The sequence below is a fragment of the Megalobrama amblycephala genome, linkage group LG16 (assembly GCF_018812025.1).
Source record: "Megalobrama amblycephala isolate DHTTF-2021 linkage group LG16, ASM1881202v1, whole genome shotgun sequence".
In the NCBI taxonomy this organism is placed as follows: domain Eukaryota; kingdom Metazoa; phylum Chordata; class Actinopteri; order Cypriniformes; family Xenocyprididae; genus Megalobrama; species Megalobrama amblycephala.
This window is the reverse complement of record NC_063059.1, coordinates 42,315,735-42,342,978: the sequence shown is the minus strand read 5'-3', so window position 1 is coordinate 42,342,978 and position 27,244 is coordinate 42,315,735. Positions and strand designations below refer to the sequence as shown.

Genomic DNA, 27,244 nt, shown 5'->3' with positions numbered 1-27,244 from the left:
TTTCCAAAAGTGCTGGATTCAGAGTGGATTTTTTTTGTAAGCAGTGGGGTAATCCTAGCCTGCTTAAAAGCTGTTGGAAATGTTCCAGTGTGAAGGGAAGAATTGATAATGTGACTGAGTGCAGGTAGAATTGAGGAGGAGATGGCCTGAAGAAGATGAGTGGGGATAGGGTCTAGCGGACAGGTTGTAGGGTGATTGGAAAGGATGAGTTTTGAAATGTCTGCCTCCGAGAGCATGGAGAAGGAGGAGAGAGTTTTTGTGTTTTCTGTTAAGATGTTATTGTCAGTGTGTGGTGTGGAGAATTGGCCGCTGATGGTTGTTATTTTATGTGTGAAGAATGTGGCAAAGTCATCAGCTGTAAGAGTTGATGTGGGAGGGAGGGGAGGAGGGCAAAGAAGAGAAGAGAAGGTTTTAAAAAGTGTGCGAGAATCAGTCGAATTGTTAATTTTAGTGTGATAGTATGTGGTTTTAGCATTGAAGACATTAGTAGAGAAAGAAGAAAGGAGTGACTGATATGAGCTAAGGTCAGTAGGATCTTTAGATTTGCGCCACTTCCTCTTTGCAGCCCTGAGTCTCGACCGATGCTCACGGAGAACATCAGAGAGCAAGGGGCAGAGGGGGTGGCGCGGGCTGGTCTGGTTAAAAGGGGGCAGAAGTCATCTAAGCAAGATGTTAAAGTGGTGCAAAGAGTGTCAGTAGCATTGTTAGTGTCCAGTGATGAGGACTGGAGGAAATGAGGAAGTGTGCATGAGACCAAAGAGGATAGGTGGGATGGTGAGAGGGAGCGTAGGTTTCGCCGAAAAGTAACATGTGATGGAGTGAGTGTTGAGTTAGGGGTCAGGTTGAGATTAAAAGTGATGAGAAAGTGGTCTGAGGTGTGTAGTGGAGTAACCAGTGTATTGTCGGTGGAGCCACAGCGTGTGTAGATGAGGTCCAATTGGTTACCTGATTTGTGGGTGGCTGAGGTGGCCACTCGCTTGAGATCAAATGAGGCAAGCAGAGTGTGGAAGTCAGCAGCCTGAGGTTTGTCTAGATGGATGTTGAAATCTCCAAGTACTAGCAGAGGAGTATCATCCTCAGGGAAGGATGAGAGTAACACATCCAACTCCTCCAAGAAGTTACCTAGCTGACCTGGGAGACGATAAACAACTACAACATGGATTTTAGTAGGGTAGGTGATGGTAATTGCATGTGATTCAAATGAGCCATTGTCACAGAGAGATGGTAAGGGATTGAACGTCCATTCACTGGACATAAGCAAACCAGTACCACCACCCCTCCCAATCTGGCGTGAGGTGTGAGAGAAAGTGAAAATAGAGGAGAGGGCTGCTGGTGTAGCAGTGTCCTCTGGTTTGATCCATGTCTCAGTCAGAGCCATGAGATGGAGATCTGAATAAGTAGCAATAGCTGTAATGAAATCTGCTTTGTTTACAGCAGACTGACAATTCCAGAGCCCCTTAGAAAATGTACTAGATGACATGGATAAACTACGCAGGTTGTTATGGTTGCACTGCCTCCAACATGTAGCACGTGATTTACGAGTGTTAGTAATAGTTGGAATTTGAAAGCACATATCTAAAACAGGTCAAAAGACAGACAGACAAGAACACACTGTATAAAGAGGAAGGAAAGAATGAAAAAGAAAAGTGCACTACTCAAGTGCCTTGTCTATGTCCCTGCTCGGTGGAGTCGCACAGGTAGAGTCGCTGGTCTATACACTCTTCGGTCTTCACACGAGGGCTGTGGCGTCCGCTTCCACGGTAGACCTCAGAGTTTATACCAACTTGTTACAACGTTAGTTAGTTCAGCAGGCCACACCTTATTGGCTCGGAGCGAAACGAGAACAAACGCGATTTGACACGAGAACGTGAAGTCAGTAAACAAACTTCCTAGCAACTACACAGCACTAAAATCAAACTAGAAACAACACAAAAACACTTACAGTACACAGATCCTCCTGTAGCTTGAAAGATTCTCTCTAATAAATGCTAAATTACAACTGTTTAAATATTAAAGCTGGCTTTGGCCACGCCTTACTGGCTCGGAGCGAAATGAGAACAAACGCGATTTGCCACGTGAAGTCAGTAAACAAACATCCTAGAAACTACACAGCACTAAAATCAAACTAGAAACAACACAAAAACACTTACAGTATGCAAATCCTCCTGTAGCTTGAATGATTCTCTCTCTGAATCATGGTGGAAGTCAACAGCACATGAATGCCAGAATGTAAAATTAGGTTTTGTATTTAAATATGATCTATATTTGTTTGTACTTTACAAATGAACACACAATTGCCACCTATTTTCTAGATCAAATGCACAGTGCTCACATTTATTTGTGGATTAAATTACAAATAAAAAATGACATATTTCTGCTTCTGTCTTATGGCTCGTTTCCACTGATCAGTACATTTCAGTTCAGTACAGTACGATTTGGGACAGTAAACCCTGATCTGGCTTGTGTTTCCACCGCCAACAGTACCTTAACTTGATAGGTGTGGTGTATGCTGGAAAATAGCGATTGATGTCATTCTCGTGTGAAGAATAAAGTGACAGTAAACAACGATGAACATACAGCAGCTTTGAGCAAAGGCTGAAGGCTGCAAGGAAAAACAGCCAAAAATTACACAATGTGTTGCAAGTAACTCCACCCTTTTCGTACTGGTACTATTGTGCTAGGTACCTTAACGGAAGGGTCCCAAAAAAGTGGTATGGTATGGTTTGGAATTAGGATACCATTCAAAACTTCTGAAATTGGAAATGGCAAAAACTGCGTATTGAACTGAACTGTACTGAACCATACTGCTCAATGGCAACAAGCCATTATATTGTAATCTCACATAGCAGGATATTTCAGACCATACAGTGGTTTTCAGACCTGTCCCGGAGGACCCCTCAGTACTGCACATTTTGTATGTCTCCCTCATCTGCTACACCCACTTAAGGTCTTACAGTCTCTACTAATGAGCTGATGAGTTGAATTTGGTGATATGAAGCATGTGCTGCCGCAATTGAAAAACGTGAGCCACGAGCACAGTATAACGGCTGATTGGACAGAAAAGTTATTTTTTCTGAGTTTTACTGACATAGCCTGACATCTCATCTGACCACAGTTCACTGTTGTTCAGCTGAAGCCCTCTAATCACCTGTACCTTTTCTGTGCTCATTTGACTTGAAACATTGGATTAGAAAGATTAGATTAGCTTACTTCTCATTTCAAAAACAACACTCGTTTAACACAAAATACTTCTTGATTCATGAAAATGTGCGTTTTTTCTCTATATGCCACAAGAGAAGTGTTAAGATATTTTTTTTTAGACTTCTTCACAGGCATAACTCTCACACAAAGTTTGCACGTCTTCTATGATATGATATCAAATGACTCGTCTTCATGGTTTAAATGGAAGTATTTTCAATTTAGTGGCATTTTTTTTATCACCATTTGCTCACAAAATGATGGACAATGATTCACATTTTGTGCGTGCTATTTCCCGTGATAAAGATATTAAGTAAATTATTAAATAAATTATTGAATAAACAAGTAGGTAAATTAACAAGTAACAAGCAAACAAACTTCTGAACTTAAAATTTCTGTGAGTAATCTGCTGATGCAGGTACAAAAATACTTTTCTTCTTCTTTACGAACCACAACAACGGACAGGACAAAAAAACTGATATGTCAAAATATATCTATGCACTAAGTGTTGTAGTGTAAATGCAGACTAATAGACCTGCCACAGCAACATTGAAAAGAAAAAGAAAAAACAAATCTGTGTTAGCTGAATTGTTTAGTAGCTTCTACAGTTAGATATTACAAAAACATGTGTTTTTCATGTGTCCTTTATAAAGCAATGTTTGATTAAAAAAATATTTGAGGATAGTATGGTATGTAATGTATTATTTACTTATGATATTATTATTAGCCTTAATAATTAACTTATTTTTTATTGAAATAGTGATGCGGAAAATACAGCAGATGAAGTTCTTCAGAAGCTGCTTCCTGTGGTTACAGCAACTAGATCAGCGGAGTAAGTAACACTGAGAACAATTATCACTGTTAAAACAAATCATTTCTTACTTAAACATTATAAATTAATGGTTTAACAAAAATATGTTACAATTCAGCTTTTATACCCTCCACATGTTTGACCTGATTTTTTTTTTATTTGTTTGAGACAATTTATTTTCAAATATGTGCATTTATAATATATGTATATAAACATTTATATTTAGACTTTTTATATATTAATTTTATAACTGATGTATTCAATGTGTTCCATTATATCAGTTTTTATGTAATCTTTCTCACATTGAGACACTGTCTCTTAGAATAACAGTAAAAATCACTGACATGTTTTTTTTTTTTTTTTTAAAGAGATATTACACATTATAAACACAAGACAATTTCTACAGGTTGTGGGATTGTGGTGTCACAGATGAAGGTTGTGCTGCTCTGGCTTCAGCTCTGAGATCAAACCCCTCACACCTGAGAGTACTGGATCTGTCAGAGAATAATCTAGGAGACTCAGGAGTGAAGCTGCTCTCTGCTTTACTGGAGAATACTCACTGTAAACTGGAGACACTGTGGTAAGATTATACATGGCTCTCACATGAAACTGTGTTTATATATATATATTCAGACCCCCTTAAATTTTTCACTCTTTGTTATATTGCAGCCATTAGCTAAAATCATTTAAGTTCATTTTTTTTCCTCATTAATGTACACACAACACCCCATATTTACAGAAAAACACAGAATTGTTGACATTTTTGCAGATTTATTAAAAAAGAAAAACTGAAATATCACATGGTCCTAAGTATTCAGACCCTTTGCTCAGTATTTAGTAGAAGCATGAATACAGCCATGAGTCTTTTTTGGGAAAGATGCAACAAGTTTTTCACACCTGGATTTGGGGATCCTCTGCCATTCCTCCTTGCAGATCCTCTCCAGTTCTGTCAGGTTGGATGGTAAACGTTGGTGGACAGCCATTTTTAGGTCTCTCCAGAGATGCTCAAGTCTTTGTCGGTCACATATCAGAGACTCGAAATAATATACAGCAGTGTACATATGTGCCTTTGACTGTACCAGAAGCCCCTGCTATGCTAACGGAATTTGAGCCTATCTCCACGTCCACTTTGAAAGATATTGTTTCTAAGCTGAAGCCTACTTTTGCTCCTCAAGACATTATTCCAACATCTCTGTTAAGGCAAATAATTGAAACAGTCGTTCCATATATAGTTTCTATAATGAATCAAAGTTTTATTTCAGGGATTGTCTCTGATTATTGTAAACATGCTGTAGTTCAGCCTTTACTGAAAAAAGAAAATCTGGATAAGAGCATTCTCTGCAACTATAGACCAATTTCTAAACTTCCATTTCTGGCCAAGATTTTAGAGAAAAGTGTTTTTATTCAACTGGAGTCTTTCGTTGATGAAAATGAAATTTGTGAAGTATTTCAGTCAGGTATTAAGGAACATCATAGCACAGAAACAGCATTATTAAAGGTTTTTAATTATATATATTTTTTGTCAACTGATCAAGGAAATATGACTGCACTCTTGCTTTTAGATCTTACAGCAGCATTTGACACAATTGACCATAATATTCTCATCTCACCACTTGAAACATGTGCTGGCATCTCTGGAAATGCCTTAAAGTGGTTTAAATCGTATTTGTTAAATAGAAGTTTCTAAGTTGGTATGGGTGAGTGTACATCAGCCTCATCACCTTTATCGTGTGGTGTTCCTCAAGGGTCTGTGTTAGCACCGCTTCTCTTTTCTCTGTATATGCTCCCATTATGTTCAATTAAGCACAAATACAATGTGTCCTTTCACTGCTACGCAGATGATACACAATTGTATGTACCATTCAGGTCAAACAATTCCACTGCTATGGAAAGACTGTTGGCTTGTCTGAATGATGTTAAGGCATGGGTGTCTATAAATTTTTTGAGCCTAAATTAATCAAAAACAGAATTGATTATCTTTGGTCCTTCTGAACTTGATAACACAGTTAAAATTTGGGAACGATTTGTGATAGCGCACTACAATTTGACAAGCAGATAAATGAAATTGTCAGAATGTGTTTTTTCAAACTGAGGATGATCTCTAAGATTAAGCCTTTTTTTATCCCAGAAAAATTTGGAAAATGTTATTCATGCATTTATCGTTTCAAGATTAGATTACTGCAGTTCGCTATATTATGGTGCTCAAAAAATAGTCTTAGACAGACTACAAATGGTCCAAAATGTGGCTGCAAGAATGCTCACAGGCACTGGTAAATTAGATCATATTACCTCGGTGTTAAAATCATTGCACTGGTTGCCTCTTTCTTTTAGGATTAATTTAAAAATTTTATTATTTGTATTTAAATCCCTACATGGCATTGCTCCATCTTATATTGCTGATTTAATTCAGGAACAAAAGCCAATAAGATCCTTATGATCTCAGTCACAGAAACTTCTTGTTGTTCCACGGACCAAGATGAAATCTAGAGGGGATTGCGCATTTGCGGTCGCTACCCCTAAATTATGGAACAGCCTGCCGTTGTACATTAGGAACGCACCGACGCTCGGCCAGTTTAAAAGCCATTTAAAAACTTATTTCTTTACGATAGCGTTCGATCATTGAAGTTGCGGAGGTTTCAAGGTTGCTAGTATCATGCCTCTTCTGATCCTAGTTTAAGATGTACTTTGATTGTCTTAAGGTTTATTTATATTTTTACTTAGGCTATATAACTATATGGATGTGACCCTTTTTTAAAAGTTGTCTTCTTATTGTGTAATTGTTTGTACAGCACTATGGTCAATGTTGCTGTTGTTTTTATTCAGTGCTTTATAAATAAATTTGAATTTGGTTAAATCACTTGCCCACCACGGTACCACCCCCACCATCATTTAGATTTTTTTTTTATAGTAATAAAAATAATTTAGTTCAGTTAGATAACAGATGCTGCAATTAAAAAGTGAACACTTGAGAGTCGCAGCACAGACCAGTAGCAGGAGTCAGATTTCATTTATGACGTGAGGAGCTAACTGACAAGATGATGGTGGAGATATTTGGATTTTTGCAATATTTTGGATTTAAACACAGTGCTAATAAGGAACCTGCAAAGGATTAGTTGTATTTTCTAGTTGTTGTGTTTTTCATTAAGAATAATAAGCCACCATTCAAGCAATTCCTCGAATTGGTGCTAATTTGAAAGTGAATGTAAAATATGCATTTATAATGGCACATGTCATCTGGCGCGGGCTGTTTTCAGTTCATTCTTATGGAATCTCCACCTCCATAGGAATTAACTGAAAATGGTCGCTCTACTCCACACTGTTATGAATCGGTGCTCATTTTACTTTCACTTTCAAATTAGCGAGGTGCAAAAGATCAAACCCCCTGATATCACCCCAATCCCGGTGATATCGTTATTACTGGTGTTGTTATACCCCGATTAACTGTGGGAAAAATTCCTCACTGTCATCTTTATTGTCAATGCCCTGAAGGTATGTGTATGTATATAAACATGTTTATTTAGACTTTTAAAGAGAAAAAAATGCTGTTCAATGTATTTCATAGAAATGTAACTTTGTCAGCTATAAAAATCCTACATTTTCTCCCTGAGTTGGCATGGGCAGCTGAAAGATGGTAATTGCTCATCCCCCTCTTTCTCCCCTGCCTTGCCCTGCCCCGCCCCACCCATTCCATCCCTTCTTACAGCCATCCACAAACATTTAAGATGATTGTGAATGAGGTAGACTTGCATTTTCTGGAAAGCTGCTCTGAAACGATATGTATTGAAAAAAGTACTATAGAAATAAATGTGAATTGAACTTGAGTTGAAAGAGGGGGGGTTCATGACTCTCTAATGTTCATTAAATTAACCTCTTCTGTCACAATGTTTCTATATTTTTTATTATATGCAGTTTTAATTTTTTATATCAGTTTTTATACAATCTTTCTCTCTCACACATAGACAACCTCTTACAATAACAGTTCAACTCACTGACCTATTGAATTAATTGTTTTAAAAAACAAAATTATACAAATTATTAAAAAAATAAGATTTTATTTTCCTGCTTGAATTTGACTGCAGGTGTGTTATGATAATGTTTTGTTCTCTGTGACAGACCAAGATCCATCTAAAATGGTGATTTGAGTTTATGTTATTGGCTTCTCTTTGATAATGAAGTATCTGTTGATAATGAAGTATCTGTTGATCTGAGAGAGTAAAGAGTGTGTCATTGTTCTCTACAGGTTGAGATATTGTGGAGTCACAGATGAAGGATGTGCTGCTCTGGCTTCAGCTCTGAGCTCAAACCCCTCACACCTTAGACATCTGAGTCTGTCATATAATAATCTAGGAGACTCAGGAGTGAAGCTGCTCTCTGCTGTACTGGAGAATCCTCACTGTAATCTGGCGTATCTGTGGTAAGATCATAGGTGACTCACATTAACTGTCAGTGTGAATTTTATAATTTAATGTATTCAAAAAGTAACAAAATGGAATAGGGAAAAAAACAAGTATAACTAACAATATTTTTTGTGGTAATAAAAATAGACCTAAGCAAACAATGGCTTTTAAAATGACTTAAAATAATAACAACAGGGCAATACTATTTGGTTCAATATTAGTATCAAAGCAAGTAATCATGGTTTTATAGAACAACACTGTTAAAATATATAATGTAATATACATTGTATAAACAATCATATTATGTAACATAGGAATGTGCAGGCAGCACTGATAATTGTCAGAAACTGATGATAATTGATGTGGAATTGGCTTGACAGTTGACACCCCCATACTTCCCATCCCCTCAGCCTAGGTGAAGTTTTCATTTGTGAATGACTATACTGTGAGCTATAGAAATGCAAACCAGGGGTGCGTTTCCCAAAAGCATTGTTAGCCAACTAGCATTGCAAGTTCCATCATTACTAACATAGTTAACTCTCAGAAGTGGGAAAACATGCTGGTGCGTTTTGCCGGATTTTTTCACATAGCAGCAAAATCAACTTAAAATACTCTGTCATTTTTGTCATAGAGACAGAAGTAATATATCAATTGAAACTATAGAATGTCTTCTTTTATTTGTGTACACTCACAGTAAGAACTAAATGTTGTGCAAAATAAAGAAAACTAACATGATGCATGATCTTTCATCTCTCTCTGAATGAAATCCAATCGGATACACCCTCAGAAAATGAACTGTAACTTAGTGAATACTTATCACACAAAAATGAGCCATATGTCTAAAGAAACGTTGAAATGTCAGGTTTTAAATCATGAAAACAAAAATAAAAAACAAATATTCTCTGTTTATGTAATCTGTTTGAAAATAGAAACAAGTCAGTCGTTTGTGAGTCAGCTCATTATCCGCTAATGAGGCTACAGCCACGGTGCGCGAGCGCTATTCAGACGCAAATTCTGAGGCGATCAATGCAACAGAGAGTGAACACCCGTGTCAACTCGGAAAAATGCATTAAGCTTAATTTCACATATTTTTCATCATTTTGAGATGCACTGAGGAATAATTCTAAAAGGATTTACCTCAGAGGAAGAGTATGGATTAAATTCCATTTCGAGGATCAACTTGATCAAGCCGAGGATTGTATGTCATGCCATGGTAAGTTTTTTTTTTTTTAATCCCAAAATTATTTATTCTAATCGTGATATAGACTCGTGTCTGTCAATATTAAAGGATTAGTCCACGGAAAGGATTAGTTCAAGTTACGGAAAAAAAACGAAACTGGCGCTGCGTTCGTTCCGTAAGTAGAATAGGGAAGGCGTAGGACATTCAGCGTAAGCATTATGAAGAATGCGGAAGCGGAAAGTACGTTCAATGCGATATTTTGTTTATAAAGCATAAACGGTTGTATTTTTTCCGAAAATGACCGATCGATTCACTAGATAAGACCCTTATTACTCATCTGGTATCGTTCAAAGCCCTTGAAGCTTCACTGAAACTGTAATTTTTACCTTCAATCTGTTGGTAGCCATTGAAATCCACTGTAAGGAGAAAAATCCTGGAATGTTTTCCTCAAAAACCTTCATTTCTTTTCGACTGATGAGAGAAAAACATGAACATCTTGGATGACATGGGGGTGAGTAAATTTATCAGGAAAAGTGTATTTAAAAGTGGACAAATCCTTTAAGCCACAAAACAGTGCTTAAATATGAATCCTACATGTTCTGTGTCTCTGTGTGAATGATTATTGGCTTTTCCAAAAAATATTGCTATACTGAGATGAGTGAAATCGAATGAAATATATAATAAATACTGAAATAAAATGTGTTAGCAACATCTTAAACTGCACCTTAACATTTATAGGCTCTATAATATAACAAATAAGATACATAAAATGTCATAGCAATATAAATGTTTAAACAATATTTATTTTGGCCTGTTTTGGACAGATTATGAAGAGTTTACTGTAAAATAGCCTATATAGTGCCACATCAATGAAGATGAAAGCTTTGCATCACATAAATAAATTATATTTTAGAGTATATTGAAATAGAAAACCATTATTTTAAATTGTAATACTATTTTACTGTAGTGTTGTTTTTTCTGTATTTTTGATCAAATAAATGTAGGCTTGATGAGCATGAGACTTCTTTCAAAAACATTATAAATAGTAATGTGTCAAATCTTTTGACCAGTTCTGTAATTAAAAATATAGGCCTATACAAAATTTTCTTCACATGATGAGTCAGTTGTGGATAACGCAAGTTTGCATGGCAAACACCATGTAGAGAACGCTTTTGTGTTTCGGAGTTCTTAGATCAAGGACATTAAAAACTTTAATGCCAGTCCCAGTAGTATGAACATTCTGCCGCAATCCTCTGTGTAAATATTTCGGCCAATAGCAAAGACTTTTGAACACAGACGTCAGGAAGTAAATGATGTTCCAATGAGAGAAGTTGAGAAAAAGAGTACCTTATCATGATGAAATCCAACATGAAATCTCAATCCAGCCAAGGACTCACTCTCCACAAAGCCCAGACAGGGTCAAAATAATGATGACAATGGATAGCAGAGAAATCCGCATGATAGGAGCAGTAATATCCAAATTTAGTTACTTGAAATATAATCCAGACACGTTATCTCACAGCAGCATAGATTGCCATCACACAGGCTGCAGCATTCCCAGTCGGCAGGATCAGCAATCCCACAATGTTGAACCCGGTTGAACCACAGAGACACACACCGAAGGACTCCACAGTAGAACTCCAGTATCAATAAAGCAGTATAAAAACACCAAATAATAAAATCCCTACTGTTTAAAAAAACGAATGAGGTAATAAATTAAAAATAATGACGTAGAAGCAGCAGCCAACATGCGCCAGCATTCTCTCCACCGGAAGGTCCTGTAGCGTTTGAATAGATTAAAGTATAACTCTTAAAGGGATACCTCATCATCAACAAAAATTAACAAATTTTCTTACCCTCACCCTGTAGGAGCTCAGCAATCTGTGTGCCACACTGCAGGCGAGACTGGAAACCACAGATTTTTGTCTGATAGAATGCCACCACAATTCTTACTTGCTCGTGTGTGTTTTTCTGGATTTTTGTCTGATAGAATGCCACCACAATTCTAACTTGCTCGTGTGTGTTTTTCTGGATTTTTGTCTAATAGAATGCCACCACAATTCTTACTTGCTCGTGTGCGTTTTTCTGGATTTTTGTCTGATAGAATGCCACCACAATTCTTACTTGCTCGTGTGCGTTTTTCTGGATTTTTGTCTGATAGAATGCCACCACAATTCTAACTTGCTCGTGTGTGTTTTTCTATGCTATGTCAATAAAGCTCTTACAGTTCATCATCATGTCCCTTCCAAATGTTTATTTTATTTCCCTAATATGTTCATTCATGTCTGTAGGCTATACTGTAGTCCATGAAATAAGTTACATGAATAGCCTAAACCATATTAGCATGTATGGCACATATATTGTTATATCTTAATGATAATTATCAAGTCTCAAGTCTCTATAATTGCCCAGACTGACCAATAGCAGCAAATATATCAGCCAATCACAAATGCTTTTTCTATTTTAAAAGTTGTGTTTTTATCCAATAGGTACTGTGGCAAATTCGAGGTGGTTTCATTCATATGCTAGTCAAAGCCATTCACAATTTTCATTCAGTAATTTCGCATTTCCTCCTATGAACTAGTGGATGCTGGCATTGTTTGTTCGCCATTTCTTCTTAAGATTTTTTATCTTAATGACTGTAACCAGTAAAATCTGTCAGAATTATAATTGGGACTGTTGTACGGATCATACTGACTCAGATGACTCCACTTGGCTGGTAGCGGTTGGTAGCAAGTGTCTGCATCTAGCTATGTAGCTAACTGGCCACGGCTTTTCCTAACTTTGTCTGCATCTCCAGCGCTCACAGCTCTTGTGGTGCTTACCACGATCCACTTCTCCTGGTCTCGATTTCTTCAGCCATGTTATGGATGATTTTTTGGTGCCGAGTTCTTCTTTTGCTCTGCATATTGCCTCTGTGGCTAGCGGTTAACAACAGACGTGGAGTCCGTGTGGCTGGTATAATAGACTACTTGGCCACTCAACTGATGGAATATAACAACAACAACATTCCATCATGTATATCATTCATTTAAGAACTTCGACTTCTACGTCGGCCTCGTTACATCCATAGAAGCGCTCGGCGAAAGTTTGTTTACTCCCAGTCTGGTGAAGCCATCTCTTCCATCTGGGCAGCTGTGTGCCCTGTTGCATCTCTTCCATGTCATCAGAGCACTGACACTCTGTGGATTAGTAGCACTGGAGATAGATAGAAAACGTGGAGTGGATTTCAGCCTACTTCAGTCAGTACAGAGACTCATTGCTCTATCCAACATTAACATTGAATTGTTTAATAATCCTGGACCTTTTTGCAGCATTTGACACCATTGACCACGGTATACTTCTCAAATGGCTGCACCACTCTATTGGCCTTAATAACACTGTCTTGCACTGGTTTGAGTCATACCTCACAGATAGATCTGAATTTGTGGCCATAGGAAGCTCAAGGTCCCAATCACATGCAGTCGGTTGCAGGGTTCCACAGGGCTCAGTCCTTGGACATATTTTATTCATTCTCTACATGCTCTCCCTCGGCAAAGTCATCAGTTGTATGGGAATGTCTTTCCATTGTTACGCTGATGATAAACAATTATACATGAAAACTGACACTCATTCATCATCTTCATCGTCATCACCATTATCAACAACTTTATCCACACTCACTTCCTGTTTGGAGGAGATAAGGGCATGGATGAATCATAACTTTCTCTTGTTGAACAGCTCAAAGACAGAAGCCATCCTCATTGGTTCCCCTCATCAGACTAAATCATCCTCCATAACCTGTATTACATTTTCTGGCCAGGACATTTTCCTATGACCATTAGTCATCTCGGTGTCAGGTTTGACCCTCATTTAACCTTTGAGGCCTACATTAAACATCTCTGCAAATCATCTTTTCACCAACTCAGGAATATAGCCAGACTACGTCCCACACTCAACCTACATGATGCTGAGAAACTTGTCCACTGCATTTTGAACTAATTGCAAGCGAAGGAGAGTGGATTTAGGCACGCCTATATATAAGGAATTGCAATAGTCCAACCGTGATATGAAAAGTGCATGAATCACTAATTTTAAATCCTTTTTTGAAAGAAAATGTTTTAATTTGGTAATAGACAGAAGATGAAAGAAGCTTCCTTTAATAACGGCACTTATCTGCTTTAGAGCCCTGCATTTCAGCCCGAGCCCGACGGGCCCTGACTTATTTATGGCCCACGGGCCGGGCTTCGGGCCGATTTTCACGTCATAGCTCAGAGGCGGGCTGGGCCTCGGGCCTGTTTTAGGCTTCTCCTCCTTTTAATACTTTGGACATCCATTAATTAAAATAAACCATGAGAAGCTGATGATGGTAAAACAAACACATGCATAGATATAGAGCTGTGCTGGCGGAAACATGATGAGACCATAGCTGCGTCTCATTTCTGAGGCTGCGTGCGCGCATCCTCATGTTTAGTGTAGCAGAGAGTGCACCTTCAGCGCAGCAGCTGGAAGAGTGAGAAGTGGATTAAAATTAGGGATGTTCATTTCGGTGTGACCCATTAAAAATACCAAAATGTTATTTTCAAGGCTTTAGTTTTATACATGTGCAAATATGGCATATAAAACAACAGAATATGAGTATTCACACCTGTCACGTACCCCGCAGCGCTTGAATGGAGAAATCGCGCCGGCGCCTTGCGCACATACACAACATAGCCTATCAGTTCTCACATTTTTAACTTGACATCACAGCCTGTTTATTATCAAAATAAAATACAGTCAATCAAAGTTACACTGCTCAATGTATAGTCTGTACAATCTGTGGCATTCAGCGCTATAGACTCACTTAAAAAGCCCATGTGAAGGATGTATTGTTGGAACGCGAGTGAAGTAGCCTATAATTTACATAATAAATAGTAGTTTAGATTTAAAATACTTCACGAATATGGAAACATTTGGATTTGTGCCGAATTGGAGAGGTAGGCGACATGTTCTTTTATTTTTCGTTATGGTTCTGTTCTGAATAGGCTACCGTTTATAGGATATGTTGTCTATAGCTATATGTATAGTTGTTTTCTTTTAAACCGTCTAACCGATAGTATTAATTGGTCCAACTTCTTGGTTAACAGTTAACTAGTCAATTATGAGCATCCCTAATTAAAACTTTCCAATGCGGATGCCGTGCTTTTTCTCTCATGATTCTCTTTCTCTATGAGAGTGTTCTTCTGGCTGTAGCATGTTGTCTCGCTTTTCATTTGAAAATAAAATAACCATGTTCAGTGGTGAAGCTTTGATTTTGATGCACTGCTGTGGTGTAAGGTAAGACAACCTGTAAGTTTGTTTTTAAGCCGGTTTTGTTTTTGTTTTTTTATTTTTCCGCACGCTGTTACGAGCAGCAGAGCAGCCTGCCTCAGCTTGAAAAAAGTAGCTTTTTACTGTGGTAGTGCTAATAAATGTTTAAACTAACATTGTGATATGTTTATATTAGTGTTTTAAATCTATGGCTTTTATTGAACAAGTGTTGATTTGAGAGGCTAAATCGATCAAACGTGCTCAACTCACTGTCGGCCGCTGCGGTCGTCACTTTAAGAAACAAACTTCAATTTAATAAACAAAGAAGTGCTCCAAACATTTTTCTAAATTAACTTAATAAAGAAACGAAAAGGATTACAACTACTTTGCAATTACAAACAAAACTGAACATTTTAATGGCTGCAACAAAGGCTGCGTTATGGAGAGGATTTAAAAAAAAAAAAAAAAAAACGGGCTCCAGTCGGGCTCGGGCCGAACATTCTGACAAGCTGACGGACACGGGCAGGGCCTGAGCGTCTCGGGATGTCTCGGGCCAGGGCCGGGCTAGGGCCAAGATTTGTGGCCCGTGCAGGGCTCTAATCTGCTTATCGAATTGTAGGTTAGAATCAAAGATGACACCCAGATTCTTGAATCTGTCGTGCAAAGTTAAAGACAGGGTTTCTAACTGATTTACAATATTAGCGGTACACAATGAAGAGCTAAAAACAATGGTCTCAGCTTTATCCCCATTTAGCTTGAGGAAGTTTTCAGACATCCACAGCTTTACTTCCTCCAGGCAAGAGGTGAGATTTGTTTAGGTAGCTACCATTGTTAGGCTTGACAGGGAGATAAAGTTGTGTATCGTCTGCATAACTGTGATAAGAGACACCATACTTCTGAAAAATAGAGCCTAGGAAGCATATAAAGAGAGAAATAAAGCATATAGATCCTATAAAGCATATAAAGAGAGAAAATCAGAGGGCTCAAAATGGAGCCTTGTGGGATGCCCCATGTAATCTGTGTTGGAGATGAGTTGTGATTACCAATGCTGACAGAGAAGGTTCGCCCTTTAAGATATGAGGAAAACCATCTTAATGCAACCCCCTGGATACTAACCACTCTCTCAAGGTGGTTTAACAGAATGGAATGATCTATCATGTCAAATGCCCTGCTGAGATATAATAGAATTAAAAGACCACCATCACCAGAATCCAAGGAATGCAGAACATCATTCACCTTTAGCAAAGCAGTCTCAGTACTGTGAAGTGACCTAAAGCCTTATTGAAATGTATCGCATATACTAAATGTGGTCAAATAAGAATAGAGCTGCAAATAAACCAATTTTTCTAGAATGTTTGGTAACTTTGAAATAGGCCTATAATTATTTACATCATCTGGGTCAAGAGAAAGTTTTTTTCAGGAGAGGCTGTACCACAGCATGTTTGAAGCTGGCAGGGACCATTCCATTCACCAGAGAGCTGTTTATTATGGCCAAAATGATGGGGGCAGCAGAGTTAAAAACATTTTTAAGAAAATGTGATGGTATGACATCCATAAGAGAATTTGTAGGTTTCAATGATGAAACTATGTCTAACAATTGAGTAAGAGAGATGGGTTCAAAAAGCCTGAAAGAGCTTGGAGGCAATACAGTTTCAGAATGAGTCACAGCTGGGATGATAATTTGTGTTCTAATATCCTGAATTTTATCAACAAAAAATTCAAGAAACTTTTCACATGTCCCGGGGGTTGCATTTGGATGGCCAACCATGGCAGGGTTATTTATTGTATTAAAAATGACCTTGGGCCTATAGGCATTTTTAGCAATTATTTCTGAGAGATAATTAGATTTTGCAGTCCTGACAGTGACTTGATATTGTTTTAATGAATCACAAAACATTTCCAATGAAACCTTAAGTTTATCTTTCTTCCACTTCTACTTCATTCTACTTTTCTGCATTTCTGCGCAATGGAACGGATATTTTCATTAAGCCAGGGCTGGAAGTTTGACTTGTTTTTATACCTCAGCAATTTGAGTGTAGCTACCTGGTCTAGGATGTCAGTACAAGTAGTATTAAAGATTTCAATCAACTGTGTGGTGTCTGCAGTGCTAGTTATAACTTCTGTGATTTGAGGCAGATAAGTAGAAGAATATATCTCATCAAACTGCATGACAGTGGAGGAATTATGAGAATTCAACAATAAAGTCCTGCGGTCTGTAAATGAGAGCACAGAACACAGGGCATTGATCTTCATTAGCTGCACTTCAAAACTTGAAAAACCATCATCCGGCAAAAGTTTGCAGTGATATTGATTTCTGCACAATTGAATTTAAAAGTAGACGCTTATGTCTGTGTGACAACTATTTGCTAAGTTTTGTTTCATTTTAGAAACGTGCTCCAGAAAAAAGTTAATGGAGACTGAGACAGCAGAAACACACCTTCTTTGTTTTCTTAATTGTACTGTAATGCGTTGGTTGTGTAATCACACACAAAGATGAAGATGAGTATAAACAGGTTAACTTTAATAATCCAAACAGGTACTTTTCAACAGAGAAGTAGCAACACAACCAAATTAGAAATGAGACCAGACAAAGACACATCAACTGAACTGAACTTATATACACAGATGATTAACTAAAATGACAAACAGCTGTGATGATTAGTGCAGTGTCCATGGTGACTGATTGTGGCAGGAAAACAGAACAAAGGAGCACATGTGACTAATGACAACAAACAAACTGAAAGTCCACATGGCCTGTAGCATGATGGTAGTTGAACAAACTCAGGGTTGTAGGATTAGTTTCGAGCTGACAAAACCAAACTACTCCAATCCGGCTTTGTTGGTACCATGATGATGATCATCAACTTTCTCTCTCAATTCAGGCTTTGATCCTGAGTTTGTGGTGCATGTGCACATGAATGAGTGACATCACTGGAGAACAGCCAATCACATGCCTTGCAACAGAGATAAACTGTGATTCACTTCTTGCGAGAGAGCCAGCACGATTCAATACTCTTTTGCTAATGATTAAGTAATTGAGGAAAATTAATTATTTAAACTCATTTACACTGATGAAAATACTTGTCCATGAAAGAGGACAAATAAAATAAATAATCTTGCTCCATCAGTGCTAGTGAAACTTGTGATGTTAGTTTATATAGTTGATAATATATAACGATAGAGACTCAAACATGTATGTTTTTTGTATGTACAGCTTATTTATATTATATATGATCTGTATATATTAATATTCATTAAAACTAAATGCCTAATAATAACTTTTAAACTAAAATTGCTTGTGTGTAATGTATTAATAATAATATATAGATCATATAATAATTATAGAAATCATATATAAATCATAAAATAATTCTAAGTAATTATCATTAAAGCCAGACAATTTCATTGTTATTTATTTATTTTTTATTTTTTTGCTATATAGTGACCTTTAATTTGGAGGAAGAGAAACTGGGGGAGTGACTTTATTGCATTGGATGTGTCAGTGTCAGTTTGCTCACATCTGATTGGTCCAATTTCGGTTTGAGATTTCTGAACCAGAACATAACCTGCCCCGGAGCAAGTTAGCTATGGAGCGTAAGTTACTATGACGATGAACACCGCTAAAAGCCAAGTCACTTTCATGGTACCTAAAACCCAGGATTGGCGCAAACTAATCTGAAACTTACCTAGCTAGCCAGCTAATCTGGCTTCTTGGTACAGGCCCCTGGTGTGAGTGTGTGACATACAAAAGCACAATGTTTTGTTTTGATTGTAAGTGGACACATACAAAAATAGAACTTTTACAGTTTCAGCAGATGTATTGCTTTTATCTGTATGACCATAAATGGAGTATTTTAAGTAGATTTTGCTGCTATGTGAAGAAAATCCAGCAGAACGCACCAGCATTCTACATAAATACCAGCATCTACATAAATAACAAGAACAAGAATTCATCTTTAATGACCATCACATCCATCTTTTTTCTGTGATCATCTTTCCATATTATTTAATGTGATATAAATAATTTGTTATATATGTTTTTATATAAATAACATGGTAAATCTTACTTACATCAAACTTCAAATGATCTGTCCTTTTTAAAAAAATAATCAAGTCTTTATTTGATCTGTGTGTCTGATCTGAGAGTGAAGAGTGCCATTGTTCTCTACAGGTTGTGGAAGTGTGGTGTCACAGATAAAGGTTGTGCTGCTCTGGCTTCAGCTCTGAGATCAAACCCCTCACACCTGAGAGAACTGGATCTGTCTGAGAATAAACCAGGAGACTCAGGATTGAAGCTTCTTTCTGCTGTACTGAAGAATCCTCACTGTAAACTGGAGAAACTAGCGTAAGATCATTTCTACCATAAAGACTCGGATTGAATAAGGATTAATATGTAGGTATGTACATACAAAATATTCTCTAAAGTAAAACCAGTGACAGTGGTTCAGTGACACATTCCTGCTTGAACTGTCAGATCCTGACATTGGTGGAAAGCAGGGTTGAGGTGTCTTCCCAAAAAGGAAAATTTAGATCTAAATATATTATTATCATACGGCAAAAGGAAGTAAACATAACAGTTAAATAAACTGCACAAACTACAAACCAGACAACCAATGCAGGTTACAGTGAATAGTTTTAAAACACAATTGTTTGATGTAAATCAACTTACCTTGTAATGCTTGTGCAAACAGGCCACCCTTGCAAAAATCATGAGCATTGCCTCAAAATGTGTAGCTGCAACTGAAAAGAGGGAAGTGGTTTGTAGTTCACCTGAACCTGTCAGGTTTGTGCAAAAAAAAATATATATATCGCAATTAAGTAAAGTATATAGTCTGACGCGCTGCATGGAGTACAATAGCTTTCTGCTTCGATTCACAGAAAATGCTGCTCTGCAAGTGCTGTGTGTCGCTTATAATTTGCATTTAGGAATGCACCGTGCACCAACCATCTGTACTGAGAGTGTAGTTTATAAATATGTTGTCAAAGAAAAACATATTCCTGGGTCTCCCTGTGGTTTTCCGCCAAAATAAAAGCTCAATGATTTAACGTTTGAGAGCAAGAAATAAAGACATCCATGAATGTAAGTATTGCAATCTTACTGTTGTTCTGTAATAAAAAAAAATAACATATGATTATATCATATATTCATTATATTAATACTTTTTAATATTTTTATTATAAGTATTAGCCTAATATCTTCTTTAGCTGATCACATGCTTGAAACACTTAAGTGACTGCAACTTTTTTTTTTTTTTTTTTTTTTTTTTTACAGAAAATAGTTTAATTTCTGTTCTAATTTTTTAATTTTTGTTGAGCTGCAGGTTTAGGCTCACTTAAATGAATGCATTTCTTTTATATAATTATAATTTAATTTAATTTAATTTAATTTAATTTAATTTAATTAAAAATAATCAAATTATTTATTTGAATTATTTAACCTAAAATACATGCTTACTACTTTTCCAAATATTCTATGTTGCTTAGAAATAAATATATTTTGTTTAAAGGAAAAAAAGTTTTTTTTTTTTTTTTTTTATCCAGACATTTTAAAATAACACTTAATGACATTTTAAAATAACACAATAATGACATTTTAGAGCTGTAATTGCAATACCGTGATACCGTGATATTTTTGCTTAAGGTTATCATACCTTCAAAATCTCATAGCAGCCCATGCCTATTCATGATTGGCTCATGCATTTGTGATCATTAAAACCTGTGTAGTTCCTGTCACACAGGGCTGTCACCATATCAGATTTATCACTATATGATTATCATGGCCAAAATAATTCACAATAGCAATATATTGCCATATCTATTGAAATCTTGAAAAAAAAAAAAATAATAATAATGCTATCATTCAAAATCATCTTTGCTTTATTTATTATTTTAATTTTTTTGAAGAAGAAGAATCACCACACCATTGCATACAAACGGAACAATTGCACATAATGGCAGCTAGTTTGAAATAACGGTAACATTTTATGATAAGTATACATTAACAAAGCACATATAAATTGTAACGATCGGTCTAATAGGTTGATTTTACATTGATTAAAATGGGGTCAGATTATACTGTGAGATGTTATGAGTGTTTAAAAAGATGAGACAGACAACAGAAATGAATAAATAAGGTGTATTTACAATTTCCACATGGAACTTAAAACAACACAGTAAAACTAGAATAACTTAGGCTGTTAAAAGCGTGGAGTCCGTTTGCACCATACCCTAAACAGTCCATAAGAGTCCTAGTAGAGTGCTGATAAAGTCCCATTGTGAAAGTGTCCACCGGTGTATATACAAAGTCCACGGAAGTGTTAATCTAAGTGAAGACGAGGAGAAGTGCTGGAAAGGCAAGTCCATAAAAGTAACTCCACAGTCCAGCTAGTGTGTTTGCAATGAGAGGGTGATTGTTTGTCATGCTGCCTCCTTTATAAAGGCTTACTTCTTTATTCCTGTCATGTGATCAGTCACATGACAGGCAGACCCAGACTCATTTAAAGACATACACACATTAAAATACGTAAGAGGAATAAAATGGCTAAGACAACATGTAACCCAAATAAAACTCAAATATACATAAAACCATCATGTTTTATATATTGAGCGGATAAAACACGTGTCTTATGTGACAGTGTCACAAAATCATTTGAAAACTATTAGTTTATAGTTAATTATTAGTTTATAAACTGTAGTTAATACATTACTAGACTATATAAAAATAGTGAGTTCTTCATTCACTGTCACTGTAATTAACAAAGTGTTATTGCTTAATTAGCTCATATGTAAAGAGTTAGATTATGCTATGTTAACAACTTATAAACCATAAATAGTTCTCACTTGTCATTAATGCTTTAACCCTCTGGTGTCTGAGGATTTTTGGGGCCCTGGAGAAGTTTTGACATGCGCTGACCTTTGTGCATTATTCAGTTGCTTATAAACATATTAATGGCAAAAGTGTCATTGCACTGTATTCTGCACAAACTAGGCTACCATAATATGTGAGCAACATGTATATACATGGTTGTATTATTGAGAGAATAACCTTTATGCATGGTTATTGAAAAAAACAAAAAACTTAAGTCACAGATATACATCCACAAAACAAATACTAAATATGTGTTCACAAGACTTCTGGGTATTGGAGGTTCCCATTCAGTCGGTCATGTTCGACGTACGTCGGACAGACCGACGAATAGGAATCTCGCTAGAGAGGCCAATCTACTTCAAGTGTAACTAAAACGAGCCAATGCACATTGGCATGCAATCATATGCATCAGCTGCTCGCCTCGCAGCGCGGGTATATAATGAGCAGCAGGTGCGTTGCATCTTCAGCTTTTCGCTTCGGAGCCGAACGGTGTTTGTTCCTGTTCTCTGCAAGCGAGTGTCTGCTAGAAGACGAGTCAAGCTTTTTGGTTGAACTTCTCTTTTTTTCCGAGTGCGGGCGAACAGCACAGCGGCGGGGTCGAAGTCCTCTCTTTTTCTGTTTTTGTTTCGTTTGCCGTTTTTGAGCAAATAGCTGTTTGACAGCGTCAGAAGGCTGTTCTCACGGCCGGTACGGTGCGCTTTTGAGCGCTGAAAAGCCGTTTTTACGGCTGGTAAGAGTGAGTGCCTTCAAAGAGAGAGAGAGAGCACACGACAGGCTGCACACAATCCCTGTCTGTGTTACGGCGGCCGTTCCCCTGCGTGCTTCAGCACTTTTAAAAGAGTAAAATCCCTAAAAGAGCTTACACAAGTAGATTTGCGTCTTTTTAAAGATGACATCCTACTTGTGTTTCTGGATGCGGTTGTTCCTGTCCTTACTGACGGCCACAATCACTGTTTCACATGTCTGGGCACGTGCTGAAACGATGTTCGTGGGTGTTTCATGTTTTCATATGAGAACATGATCACGTCGACACGCCGGTCGTGACTCTTCTTTCTCCGGGAAGCTTGAGTCCCCTCTGTTGTTGGCCAGCTGCCGCTTGTGTGTAAAAGCACAGCCGCGGGTCTGCCCGACACTCTGGGAGATCGTGGAGATCAACGAGAGCAAACCTCTCGCTCCTCTGCGTGTCGTGTGCCGTCGAGCTGCCGGGCTGCAGCGCAGGTTGTCACGGCAACCCAGCGCTCGCTCGGCGCTCTAGATGCGCGGTTCCCTTGCATAATCTCCATTGTAGCGCCCTCTCTGGTGCACCAGAAGAGGTCTACTTTGCTGATATGGCTTGGGTGACATGAGGTTGAGGGGTTCCTTCGGGGAACCAACCCCCTAGGGCCCCTCCCTCTCTAGCGCATTGCAAGCTGTGCAGTTTCTGGATTGGATTGCTGGTCCTTCTCATAGGGGAACCTAGCATTTCATTCAGAGCTCCAGCTGAGGGACAGACGTCGATTGCAGCATCGGAGAGAGTGCTGTTATGCTCTGGAAATGAGGGTGACGCTGCCCACTGTAATGGTGTGTGCTTATGCTAACTCAGATTCTGAGTTTACAGCCATGCTTTCCTGGGTCTTCCAGATGTGCATGGAAAACTTGGCAGTATGGGGGTATATTGGTGCCATAAATATGGAATGCCAAAAGTGCCAATATCTGCATAAGTTTTTCCTCTCTCACTACCCTCTTGGATGGGGTGGCTGTACACAGACCACACCCACCCTGCATGTGAGGCCAAGGCACTCTTTTTGCATGAGGGTAGTTCTGTGCTGGGGTTGAGCTGCGCTTGTTGACTAACCGTGATCAAAGTCACGGCGCAGGCCCTCAGCCAGACGATGTCCACCTCAGTGGTCCAGAAGTGCCCCCTGGCTTACCTTGTGAGGTGCGAGAGGTTGTCAAGCTAAATGCTTTCTCAATGCTCCCATCTTACGAGGTGGCCTTTTCGGTGACACTGTTCGAGGACTGAGCCCAGCGGTTCTCCTCAGTTAGTAGCGGATCGGGGAGCTTCCCATGACAAACCATTGAGTTCCTCTTGGGCCGCCCCTCAGTCTGCTCGTCGCCAAGGGTGTCGTCCCCTGCAAGAAACTCCGGCCCAGCAGGCTCTGCTGTGTCCATTGCGGGTAGATGACGCCTCCCATCTCTGCAGCTGTTTAAGTGGTTGGTGAGAATCACCCCTGAGACGGGCGACCCAGAGATGGGTGGGGCTGCTCTTCCACCCCTGGAGGAGGGCCGGGTGGTAAATCCTTTTATTGGGTTTGTTTCTGTTCCGCCACTGACCCAAGAGGCAGCGGTACCCAAATTTAAAAGAGCAGTTCCTCCATTTCCAGGTCTGAAGAGGGTTTGGAGAGCAGTGGGAGGAGAAAAACCTCACCACTCTCATCCCCCTCTTCTGTCGCCAGCGGACAGCAGCGAGCAGCGGGCAGCCAAAGCCTCGACTGCTCCCTCTGTCCATCCATGGAACCAGGAAGTGTTGCCTAGCACACTGTGACGCCACTTCGGGCCGCCTCACAAAGAGAGCCCCCCGAGCCGCGTCCCTGTGTTCCACCTCGCTGCCCTGCTGCGGGTACGCCGCTGGTCCCTTTGGTCCCGCTTGTACGGTCTCTGCGAGCCTGGTTAGCGCTCCCCAGTCCGTCTCGCTGGCTCCTTTGGACCATCAGGCTCGGCTATGCGATTCAGTTCGCCCGGCATCCCCCCAAGTTCAGGGACGTCCTCTTCACTACAGTGAAAGATGTCGTTGCCCCTGTCTTGCGTGCGGAGATCGCAGTCCTACTGGCGGAGGACGCGATAGAGCCGGTCCCTCCAGCCGATTTGAGGTCGGGGTTCTACAGCCCCTACTTCATTGTACCCAAGAAAAGCGGCAGGTTACGACCGATCTTGGACCTGCGAGTTTTGAATCGGAGCCTCCACAAGCTACCGTTCAAAATGCTCACGCAGAAACGCATTTTTGAGTGCATCCGTCCCCGAGATTGGTTTGCAGCGATCGACCTGAAGGACGCGTACTTCCACGTTTCGATTCTTCCGCGACACAGGCCATTCCTGAGATTCACGTTCGAAGGTCGAGCATATCAGTACAGAGTCCTACCCTTCGGGCTGGCCCTGTATCCCCGCGTCTTCACGAAAGTCGTGGAGGGAGCCCTTCGTTCCCATGAGAGAACAGGGTGTTCGCATTCTCAACTATCTAGACGACTGGCTCTTTCTAGCACAGTCTCGGGATCGGTTGTGCGAACACAGGGACTTGGTGCTCAGTCACCTCAGCCAGTTGGGTCTTCAGGTCAACTGGGAAAAGAGCAAACTCTCCCCTGTGCAGAGGATCTCTTTTCTCGGTATGGAGCTGGATTCGGTCGAACAGATAGCACGCCTCACAGAGGAACGTGCTCAGTCGGTGTTGAACTGCCTGAATACGTTCAATGGCAGGACAGCGGTCCCACTGAAATTCTTTCAGAGGCTCCTGGGGCATATGGCGGCCGCGGCGGCAGTAACCCCGCTCGGTCTGCTTCATATGAGACTGCTTCAACACTGGCTTTACGGCCGAGTCCCGAGATGGGCGTGGCTACACGGCACGTTCCGGGTGCCAATCACTCAGGAGTGCCGCCAAGCCTTCAGTCCGTGGTCGGACCCTTTGTTTCTCCGGGCAGGAGTGCCCCTAGAACAAGTGTCCCGGCATGCTGTGGTATTCACAGATGCTTCTGCCACCGGCTGGGGTGCCACGTACAACGGGCATGCAGTGTCAGGGGTTTGGACGGGACCCCATCTGCATTGGCACATCAATTGCCTCGAGTTGCTAGCACTACATCTTGCTCTGAGCCTGCCTCAAAGGGCCGCTACGGGGCAAGCATGTACTGGTCCGTACGGACAACACTGCGACCGTTGCGTACATCAACCGTCAAGGTGGTCTACGCTCCCGTCGCATGTCGCAACTCGCCCGCCATCTCCTCCTCTGGAGTCAGAAGCGTCTGAGGTCGCTTCGTGCCATTCTTGTCCCTGGTGTGCTCAGCCATGTGGCCGACGAGCTATCACGAGCTGAGCTGCCAGGAGAGTGGCGACTCCACCCCCAGGTGGTCCAGCTGATCTGGAGAGAGTTCGGAGAGGCTCAGGTAGACCTGTTTGCCTCACCGGAAACCTCCCACTGCCAGTTGTTTTACCCCCTGTCCGAGGGAACACTCGGGACAGACGCACTGGCACTCAGCTGGCCCCGGGGCCTTCGCAAATATGCGTTTCCCCCAGTGAGCCTACTTGCACAGACCCTGTGCAAAGTCAGGGAGGACGAGGAGCAGGATCTTCTTAGTTGCGCCCTACTGGCCCAACCGGACCTGGTTCCCAGAACTCTCACTCCTCATGACAGCCCCTCCCTGGCCCATTCCTCTGAGGAAGGACCTTGCTTTCTCAGAGATGGGGCACTCTTTGGCACCCACGTCCAGACCTCTGGAAACTCCATGTCTGGTCCCTGGACAGGACGCAGAGGTTCTAGGTGACTTACCCCCTGAGGTACTTAACACCATCACTTCGGCACGTGCACTGTCTACGAGACGTGCTTGCGCCTCGAAGTGGAACCTGTTCGTCGAGTGGTGCTCTTCTCGCCGAGAAGACCCCCGAAGATGCTCGATCGGAGTCGTGCTTTCCTTCTTGCAGCAAGGGTTGGAGCGTAGGCTGTCCCCCTCCACCCTCAAAGTCCATACTGCTGCTATCTCCGCTTACCAAGACCACATAGATGGCAAATCTGTTGGTCAGCACGACCTGGTCGTCAGGTTCCTTAGGGGGGCGAGACGGTTAAATCCTCCTCGTCCCCCCTCCATACCCTCTTGGGACCTTCGCTCTGGTGCTAAGAGCACTTCAGATTGCTCCCTTTGAGCCTTTGCAATTGGCAGACTTAAAGATTCTGTCTATGAAGACTTTGCTGCTGGTTGCATTGGCCTCCATCAAGAGGGTAGGGGACCTGCAGTCATTTTCGGTCGACGAATCGTGCCTGGAGTTCAGGCCGGGTGATAGCCACGTGGTACTAAGACCCCGGCCTGGCTATGTGCCCAAGGTTCCTACCACTCCCTTCAGGGACCAGGTGGTGAGCCTGCAAGCGCTGCCCTCGGAGGAGGCAGACCCAGCCCTGGCTTTACTCTGTCCAGTTCGCGCTTTGCGACTGTACATAGACAGAACCCAAAGCCTCAGGACCTCAGACCAGCTCTTTGTCTGTTATGGAGGCCAGCAGAAGGGAAAGGCTGTCTCCAAGCAGAGGATGGCCCACTGGATAGTGGATGCCAATCGCCCTGGCTTACCAAGCTCAGGGCGTGCCCTGCCCGCTCAGGTTGCATGCTCACTCCACGAGAGGTGTCGCATCCTCCTGGGCGCTGGCTCGTGGCGCCTCGCTGACAGACATTTGTAGAGCTGCGGGCTGGGCGACACCTAACACGTTCGCTAGATACTATAGCCTTCGTGTCGAGCCGGTCTCCTCCCGTGTTCTCGCCACAGGTCAGAGGCACGGAGAGGCCCCG

The 27,244-nt window shown here is 40.5% G+C and overlaps 1 protein-coding gene across 1 annotated transcript in view; it reads left to right on the top strand.

Annotated features, from left to right (window-relative positions):
• Positions 1-27,244, top strand: part of LOC125248150 (NACHT, LRR and PYD domains-containing protein 14-like) — a 66,949-nt gene that overhangs the window by 14,103 nt on the left and 25,602 nt on the right. Inside the window, exons 5-8 of the mRNA XM_048159830.1 lie at positions 3,959-4,030; positions 4,416-4,589; positions 8,250-8,423; positions 19,029-19,202. Of these exons, the coding sequence (XP_048015787.1) occupies positions 3,959-4,030; positions 4,416-4,589; positions 8,250-8,423; positions 19,029-19,202 (594 nt within the window). The remainder of the gene's footprint in view (positions 1-3,958; positions 4,031-4,415; positions 4,590-8,249; positions 8,424-19,028; positions 19,203-27,244) is intronic.